We start from the raw sequence: 9,835 nt of genomic DNA on the forward strand, positions 1-9,835 counted from the left end.
ACGATTCCACAGCGCCCTGATCCTGTGTGTGTGTGTCAATGCGGGAAGGTGAGTATGCGAGTCTGTATGTTTGTTCGGGAGATTACTGTATGAGTCTGGTCTTTCACACTCATGAGATTTGAGAATGATTTCAGTATTCGCACAAGTCCAACGGGTATTTTGTATATTAAGAATCGGCATCTGAAGTCAACATACATGAATTTCCTCCTCGGACTCATTGAGACGCTGTGCCAGTCTCCTCAAGAGCTCACTGATGATGATCTGGATGAAGCATCTGTTGCAGTGTTGTACGTGGCAAAGCGAGGGCTTAAAGTGGATTGGTTGGAGGCTAAAATTAATCTTAAATAAAAAAATATACTATTTCAGGTTAAAATTTTCTAAGAAAATAATAATGAGACAGAGATGGCCAGATGGGCAATAATCTTAAACTTCTTACCTGTGATGGAAAAATTTGAAACCCATTGACATCAACAGTTTCATTCAGTTGTTCAGTCTTGTTGACTAAATCACTAGACGCATTCAGCTTCATCTTTTCCTCTGATACATCGAACTCTCCAATAACTTCAAGAACATCAACCTCAGCAACAATCTTGACTTCACATTTGCAAGAAACCAACCATCTTTGGCATGAAGTTCGATAAGGTGAAGCATTTCAGAGAATCCCCAGCCGCGAGTTTTTTTTTTTTTTTTATCAAACCACTCTTGTGCTTCTGTAAAAATCATGGAAACATAGAGCTGATCTAGTCAAAACAAGCATTGCACAACACGTAAATAGAATTTCGCAGCAGCACAAGTACTCCAATGAGTCCAAGGACAAGTAAAAAAATCATTAAAATCTGAACTTTGCTTTGTCTGCCATATAAATATAATCATAATCAGACCTTCTACTATGGAGCGCTCTTCAGAAAGCTGGTTTACAACATTTCAGCGGAATTTTGTGCGTCTTATCCATCCAGAAGGCAAAGATTTATAATCAGCGATTTCCCGATACAGAGACACACAGTTATTACCGTTTTTTCCTTTGGGATAGGCCACAAGAAGCCTGCAAGCAAAAACAGTTGGAAATGTAAACCTAAATTGGAATAAAACACTAGAATTTAGAGCAGAACAAGTTTTTGTTTTCTTACTATTTGCAGTGACCCACGAACCACTACAAGAAAACATATCGATTTCTGACCATTAAAATAGTCATAAATTGGTCAAAAACACATGTTTTCGACTATATTTTGACTAAATACAGTTGTCGGTCGGAAAATCTAATTTCGATTAAATTTGGTAAAAATAACTTTGGTCAAAAGGTTTGACCAGATTTTTTGGTAGAAAATCTTTGACAAAATAAAATAATTCAAATTTTTTTTACCAAGTTTATTGGTCTATATATCGGTCTAAATTTATGACAAAATATTTGGTTGAAAATTTTGACAAGTAAAGTTTGACCAATAAACATGGTCAACATAATTGAGCCAGAGTTAAATTTTGTTACTTATTTCAGACTATTACTTTTCAATTTTTGACCAAAAAATTAAAATAAAAAATCACGAAAATACAATAGAAATAGAAAATAGCTCTAAATTTTAGAAAATTTGATTTTAAATTAAATTACTTGAGCTAATATAGATATCCAAAGCTGTTACAAAAAAATAAAACAACATAACCAAAAACACATGAAAACATACACTACTCATTACCAGGGCGACCCAATTTAATTGTTTGCCTAAAGCAAAAATAAAAATGTATGAGCCCATTAAAGAAAAAATAAAATACATGTTGGTATGCCTTGAATCCTGAAGCGCAGAAGCTTTTTGGAGGATTCAAGTCAAGGTGGAGATTTATTAGTATGCATTGAATCTTGAAACGTAGAAACTTCCTGACGTTGATGCGTGTAGATACATGCAGGCTGCACAATCAAGTATGCAAGATACTTGCAGTATGTTAAACCTTACATGCTGCATCTTGAGGTTGCGGGTGTAAGTTTACACGCTGCACGTTGAAGCTAATGTTGAATGCAACGTTCTGAATCCTGAAGCTGATGTTAAGATCTACATGCTGTGTAAGTTGATGTCGAAAACTACAACCTGCGTGAGCAATGTAGAAGTCTGCGCGCACTTGGGCCGCAGTTTGTGCATGAAGGTTCCTTACAACCTGCGTGAGCAATGTAGAAGTCTGCGCGCACTTGGGCCGCAGTTTGTGCATGAAGGTTCCTACATGGACCTAAATAAGTGAGCCCAATTGCAGTTAGGATTAACTAGGGTTTCTACTATAAGTATCTATGTTACCCTAATTTTCTAATCGATGTATTCTGAAAACTTTCTGTCTCCGTGATAAATTCAGTCTCCTTTGCCTGTGGACATAGCCAACACATCGTTGGTGAACCATATTAATTCTGTATGCAATCTTTACGTTTACTGCTTTCTTCTTGCATCCGTTATAACAATACAAAACATGCAATGTTATACTCGAACTTGAGATTGTACACTGAAAAAAGAGCCAAAACCACTGAACTCCTACCAATTTAAAAAATTTGATGCCCTTAAAAATATTTATACCTTTTAGTGCCCTAAAGCCCTAGCTTCACCAGCTTTAAGTCAAGGGCTCATCACCATCAGAATCATCATCGGATTGAGTATCATCAGATTGAGTAGCTAAATCTGGAAATTGCTTAAGTAATAAACTCCAAAAAAACTTGAAATTTTTTGCCTGTTTAGCTTGCGATGTTGCCTGCTTAGCCTGAGACTTCTCCATCTCAGCAATTTTTTTTTTTTTGCAGTTTGCAACTCTTCCTTCAGTTCTGGTGTAGAAGTATCAGAAGAAGAATAAACTCCAAACTCTTGAAGAGAACCGAGACCAAAACGAATTCCTTTAACAAGTGGAACCTCCTACAAAAAAAAAACCAGTAAATCAAATATGCTAAACAAAACACATGAACTTTAACAATAACACAAAGAGAGAGAGGAGTCGAGTTGTTGTATTATAATTTATTCATCATGTACCAAAAGCAATCACAAATGTGTTGCACAATAACTTTGTAAGCTCTTCGTAATATCAATGCATTAGAAGTTACAAACAAAAAAGCAAAGAGAATTAGCCTTATCAATCCGAGATGTTAGATAAGAAATGTAGTAGTTACCTTTAAAACAGTGATTTCATTTCGGGTTGAGAGAGATGATCGAGACCCTACTGCTCCATCTTGTGTTTCTTGCGAAAGTATGTTCTGTTCTGTTTCTAACAATGTCTCCACAATTCCCTCAACCTTTTTATCAAATATATTTGACCAAATATAAACCATATTTTGTGGTTGAAAAGTTTCAACTAATTCTTGGACAGATTTTGGTTGAAAATCCGATAAAAATATTTCGACCAAAAATGTTGGTCAGGTTTAGCCTTGTTTTCTTGTAGATAAACTTTTTTATGTGTCAAGCAGCATTTGTAAGAATAATTTGGCGTAGCTATAAAGTTAAAAAAGTATGTAATTTATTTTCCCATGCAATAGGCAAATTTATATTACAGAAATAGTCTTGCAGTGTTTGATATAACAAAATAGTATTACAAATTTACAAGTGATAGGTTGATATGCATTTAATTAATTCAATTTTTATTATATTTTATATTACCGGTTATCTTAGAGTATGTGCAACGGAGAGATCTATTTAAATTTCTTGTTTGTTTTTTTATAATATTAACTTTATAGGAAGAGAAGATCGAGAGAAGAGAAACGAATTCACAATATATAAAAAATAAAATGCGATGCTTGTCCGTTGGAAAGAGGAAAGAAAAATGAAAAACCTGTAAAATATTGACACATGTCCTCTAAGAGATGTTTCTTATGTCCTTTAATTATGAGACGTTTCTTAGTTTAAACTATTTAATATTTAATTTTATTAAAAAGGAATTTAAGAGACTGGGTTAAAGACCTCATTGCACATGCTCTTATAGATACAATATAAGAAAAAAAAAATAGACAAACTATAGTTTCAATTGGAACTTGATACTAGCACTTTTTTTTGTTTATTTTTCTTGTTTCTAAAAGATTGATTTTATAGATTACATTTGATGCATTTCAGTTTACAAAATTAATTAGAAAAATGTTGGGCAAAGAAATTGAAAAATCAAGTTTCACATAAATTAACTTGGCCATTTTTTTATAGACTCTGGAAGATACTTGATACTCATCATTTCATCTTATGTGTTTCTTGTATCAATCTTTTTCTCTCTCTAAAACTTGAATGGAACTTTAAATAATTTGAAAAAAAAATCTATTAGTAAGTGAGTATTTAATGTTTTTTTAATATGTGTGAAAACCCCAAAAATAAATCTATTAGGAACATTGAGTATATTGAGTATATAATTGTAGAGTCGACAAAGGAGTTGTGTGTTTCGTGAAGAAATTTCTTTCAGCTACATTTATCAAGAAATCTGAAATGACGAGCAGAGATGCGTACAGCTTCGACACAAGCGTGACTTGATTCAAAGTCTACAAAATGTCCTACGAATAATAAATGTCCTCGACCTACTCTAGATATCATGCAAGAGACCCGAAACATCTGCCATTATCATAAACCAGTTTTACTCCATTTTAAATACTCCATTTTAAATTTTCCAAAAGGCTAGTCTTGTTCACAACTCTGTTCAGACATAAAGAGTTTACTTTCCCATCAAGTAACATATTCCAGTTTTCATGAAAGGGTTTTTTTACCTATCAACCACACTCTGTTCAGACACAACAAATTTACTTTGTCATCAAGTTACTTAGCTTTAAACCATTTGTTTAATGAAACTAAAAGACTCTGTTCTTTAACCCAAAAAAAAAACAAAAACATCTTTACAAATACTACGCAAATAGCTTGGGACCCAAGACACAACTATGACAGCAACTAACCAAGCACATAATTAAACTAAAAAAATTAAGCACAACACAAGAACATCAAAAAACATCATCAAACGAGATAGCTACATTAGCAGCCGAAACATCTGCTTTCTCCTTCTCCATAAGAGCTTTCAAGTCTAAACATTTCTGATTATATTTCTGCATCTCATCCTCCATCTGTTGAAGCCTAGACTGACCAGTTTCCACTTGCTTCTTCTTTTCCTTTAATTGCTCGAGCTTCTTCTCCAACCAATCCACTTCAAAACCTCCCTTTTTCACGATTGATATTGCAACAGATGCCTCATGCAGATCATCATCAGAGAGCTCCAGAGGCTGTTGTTGGCACAGCGTCTCAATTATTCCGAGGAGGAGATTCATGTATGCTGACTTCAGATACCGATTCTCATAATGAAACTTGGATGCAAAGTCTGGGTATTTTTCAAATATACGCTTCACAAATTGTACCTGTACGAATGGTTAAAAGAATTATTAACCATATATTCTCTATTCAGGTTTGAGTTTTTATATAAATAAGACCCTAATCAAGTAAAAATCTCAAGTTCCTTACCTGTGAAGGATGAACTTGAAGCCCCTTGACACTAACGCTCACGTTTTGTCGATTCTTGTTGAGTAAAGAATTAGTTTTGCTCAATAGTTTAGAATCCTCTAATTCACCTGATGTGCCAATAACTTCATGAGCAACCACCTCAAGAACAATCTTTAGTTCTCCATTTACCAAAAATCCGCCATCTTTTGCAAGAAGTTTTGAAGGAGGGAGTACGGTTGGATAACGACGCGAGGGAGTCTTCTCATCAAAGTAAAGCTCTGAATCTGTAGCATCTCAAGATACATTGCATACCATTAATGGAGTAATTAAATCTTACATTAATTATTCTCTTGAGATTAAACATCGATGTTCACAGCTTGGCAAGAAACTTTAAACCTAATCTAAACCAGTCACTCAAATCAAACATCTTAGAGAAACATACAAGTTATGCAAAGTGCATTAATAGAATGTAGCAGCAGCACAAGTCCCACAACAAAAAGAATCACAAAATAAAACTTTCTTTTGTTTAAATAGTTAGATGGGGGTGAAAAACAATGATGTGTACTGACACTGAAAAACTATTTGTAATCATTCACCAAAATGAATCAAAGAGAGAGAGCAGACTGTAGATAGAATCACCTGTCACTATAGAGAGTTTTTCAGATACTCGATTAACTGTAATTAAGCTAAGTTTTACATGTCTTCTCCATCTACAAGGCAATGACTGAGAATCTGCTACACCCTGATACTGATAGAAGAACTCAAGGTTCTCTCCCTTAGGCCAGGCAGTAAGATGCCTGCAGAAAAAAAAAAGCAAAAAATTGAGTCACCACTACTGCATAAATGTGTAAGAACTTTGAACTCTCAATATGTTTAAGGATCAGACAACACAGATTTTACACTGTTTTCTCTATCTTTCTCTTTCTTCTTTAACACTCAGTGTATTTTCTTTCTGGATTACTAAATTCTTTGTGAATGAAAACCACACACTTTTCTTAGATAAACAACCAGTATTTATAGTTACATAACACACTTTGACCAAGGGACATGTCTCTAGAAAACACCCCATTATAAAGACACATATTGACTAAGGGACATGTCTTTAGAAGACACCCCACTGAAAAGATACATACATACATTTGTAAATGCTTTGCAGTTACCAAATCTATTCGCACATTTTCGAATAGTTTGACATAAAACAATTACTTAATTATATAATATATGACTTATAAAATAATAAAATATGATGAAGATTTGATCACATCCAACAAAATGAACTTAAATACACATTAAAAAAACAAAGGTTCAGTTTTTACCATTTACATCCAGCAATCAGAAATTGATCAGAAACTGATAAAGAGGTGGGATTCTTTATCACCCAGGTGAAGTTTTTTTCAACTTGCTTCGCCATTGATATGATGATGAATGATGGTTATAACTCGCAATTGCTCTACACGAACCAAGAATATAATTAAAACACTAGAATAAGATAGGGTAAACAACCACTTAAGTTTATAAACCTACCAATCAAACACACACCCCTCAGCAAGTCTGTTTAACTTAGATTCCACTAAAAACCTTTCGAACTAACGCTTTAGACTAGTTAATTAGCGTACTAGATATTTAGAGAACGACGAGATCGATCTAAATCGAGCAACTGAGATTATGAAAATCACCAAGAAAGATCTGGAAGATTATATAGAAATATTATATCTAAATATATTATTTACATTTATGTTTATCTTAATTTAGAAATTGAGAAAAGGAACCAGATCTAAGAGATTAAAGCAGCGATATCTTTTTAGATTTTTTTTTCCTTAATCTAAAATATATTTTTCTTTTATTTGTTATGATTAGGAACCAATTATAAAATTTCTTTTACGTATCAGTTATATATTTTTTTAATAAAATTTGTTAAAAATATATTTAGAAATTCATAAAACTCATGTCAAAATCTTATCAATTCACTTACATGTGTCATGACCTGGTGAGCTAGTTACTAATTTTGAATCATTCTCTTTTATATAATAAAACTAGTTAATTTGCACACGTCTCGCGTGAGCTATATATATCTATCAAGTGTAGTTTTATAAATAAAAAATTTTAAGAACATTAAAAAAAATTATCTCTGTTCTAAGTTAGACAAATCCAAAATTTACAAATAAGCTTTTGATTTTAACAAAAGGGTAAAAAAATATTTCTGAAATATATAGATAAGAAATCAAAAATCCTAATCATATCTAGATATCATAATTAATGATATTTCATTAGACATATAGATTTTATTTACTATTTTTTGTTACTTTTTTCTTAGATTTTTACGATATTTTTGTTTTATAAAATTATAGAAATCAAAAACCCTATAAATATAAGAAATCGTAAACATTATAATAATTAGCGATATTCTAGCACAAATTTCATTTTTTTGTTTTGAAATGATATTCTAAATTTTATTCCAATTTTTGTTTCTTTTAATATTTTCGTTGGATTTTTTTCTAAATTTCAGAAACATAAAAAATGGTAAATATCTAGTTTTTTGTGTTTTTAAAAAAAATGTTTTTGTCTAATTTTTTCTAAATTTTGGTTTAATGTAAATTTAAAAATAGTTTGATTGACTACGGAATTAAGCATTAAAGCATAATTTTAGACAGGTTTATTTTTTGTGTTTTTTTAAAAAAAAAATGTTTTTGTTTATTTTTTTCTAAATTTTGGTTTAAGATAAATTTAAAAACATTGGAAATATGGCTTATACTTATACTAAACCATAAGAAATTGATGTCTAGATTTTAGTTAGAACTTTTAATTATTTTGAAGACATTAGAAATGGTAAAATTTTTTTTTTTTAATAAAAATGTTTTTAGTTTTTTTTCCTAAATTTTGGTTTAATCATATTTTTAAAACGGTTTGATTGAGTACGGAATTAAGTATTAAACCATAATAATTTAGACCGGTTTATTTTAAATTATTTTTGACACGTCATCAAATGAGAACCAATAAAAGAATGACATGTAATTATAAAATATGGTTAAAATGTATTTTTGCGGCCGAAACTCATTTTAGAGCTGACACGTAAGCGGGAAGCGGTGAAACTTACTGTAAACGCGACAATAAGCACTACACAAATAAGTATATAGATAAGATAAAAAAGTCAATAAAATATATGGAAACAGAGTTTCGGATAAAGCAAAGAGGAAAATTCTTAATCACCCAAGTGAACTTTTCATCAGCTAAACATAAACCAAGAAAAATACAGTCTCGAAAAGACTCTACTATCACTGAATTCAAACCCTTCAGAGAGACCTGAAGAGGAGTTAGACCCTAGTACTCAAGTGGGAAACACACAAACACACCAAAATATAGATTAAGGATTAACTATACCTGACAAGAAAAAAACGATTTAGGGTTTGTTATGGAGAGTCACATAAAGAGGCAGGATAGGACTAATTAATTATTGATTCTCTATGTGTAAACAATATTTGTTTGTTTCTTTTATTTTGTTCTCTCGTCCATTTTTATCGTGGAGGATTATGGTAGAAACTAAGGCAATCAAATATCATGGTTGGCCCGTTCCCTCGCAAAATTATTGGGAAACATGTGAAACCACACAAAAATAATAGGACATATAGTATTAGATATAGTGCACAGAATACAGATTGTCAAAGATGATTCACTCGTGACTTAACATGACGATCATACATAAGTTATATACAATTAAATTTTTTTTTTATATATAACGTATAACAAATGAAAATTGCTGGATCATGTGAGCACTGCCCACATGTCTAAACCAGTGGTTGGGTTAAAGAGTTGTGATCACGTTCCATCAAAGCAAGGATACCGACGGCTGCTAAAACGAAAAAAGCCCAATACATCAGTAATACCGCAAGGGTCCAATAAAGGAAACACTGCATGGGATTTGAGGGAAAGATGTAGAGGGAGAGGAAACAAGATCCCATAAAATGAGCAAAATGCCCTGATTTAGTGACGATCATCGGCTCGTCGTAATCAAACCATCTAAGTCCAACTTCTATTAGGCTTAGCATAACGTAAGACACGATGATGTGGACACACAGATCGCTGAGCAGGTCGAGATCAAACCCATTATTTTTATAGAAAATCTGAAAAATCAGCCACGCATATGCGGTGATGATCACACAATGCATCACTATCGAGTAGACAACTCCCGAGGTCATCCTGCAAAATCAATTTTTTTTAAGTTAACGACACTTTAGATTGCTTTTCTAATTAACAATATAACAATGGGATTAATGTGCTAATAGAGTAACACACAAAGACACTTTTCCAAGTATACGTTTCCAAATGCCTTTTCGGGTATCTTCCATCTACAACACAAATATATATATGCATGAGACTTTCAAAGATTAGCAAATTTAAATGTCTAAGGGGGTGTTATTGGTTCTATA

At 32.3% G+C, this 9,835-nt stretch overlaps 2 protein-coding genes across 2 annotated transcripts in view; both read right to left on the reverse strand.

Annotated features, from left to right (window-relative positions):
- LOC18023047 (MATH domain and coiled-coil domain-containing protein At3g58370) overlaps positions 1–690 on the reverse strand; it is a 1,379-nt gene extending 689 nt beyond the window's left edge. The window contains 2 exon segments of the mRNA XM_006405393.2: positions 421–600; positions 603–690. Of these exon segments, the coding sequence (XP_006405456.2) occupies positions 421–600; positions 603–651 (229 nt within the window). The 5' untranslated portion in view covers positions 652–690.
- Positions 691–4,882: 4,192 nt separating this feature from the next.
- Positions 4,883–6,822, reverse strand: LOC18023050 (MATH domain and coiled-coil domain-containing protein At3g58380). The gene is made up of 4 exons (XM_006405396.2): positions 6,728–6,822; positions 6,051–6,208; positions 5,433–5,695; positions 4,883–5,329 (listed from the first exon to the last, which is right to left on the reverse strand). The coding sequence occupies exons 1-4, from the start codon at positions 6,820–6,822 to the stop codon at positions 4,922–4,924; spliced, it is 924 nt and encodes a 307-aa protein (XP_006405459.2). The 3' UTR covers positions 4,883–4,921.
- Between the last annotated feature and the right edge of the window lie 3,013 nt (positions 6,823–9,835).

Source organism: Eutrema salsugineum, unplaced genomic scaffold (genome assembly GCF_000478725.1).
Source record: "Eutrema salsugineum unplaced genomic scaffold, Eutsalg1_0 scaffold_14, whole genome shotgun sequence".
In the NCBI taxonomy this organism is placed as follows: domain Eukaryota; kingdom Viridiplantae; phylum Streptophyta; class Magnoliopsida; order Brassicales; family Brassicaceae; genus Eutrema; species Eutrema salsugineum.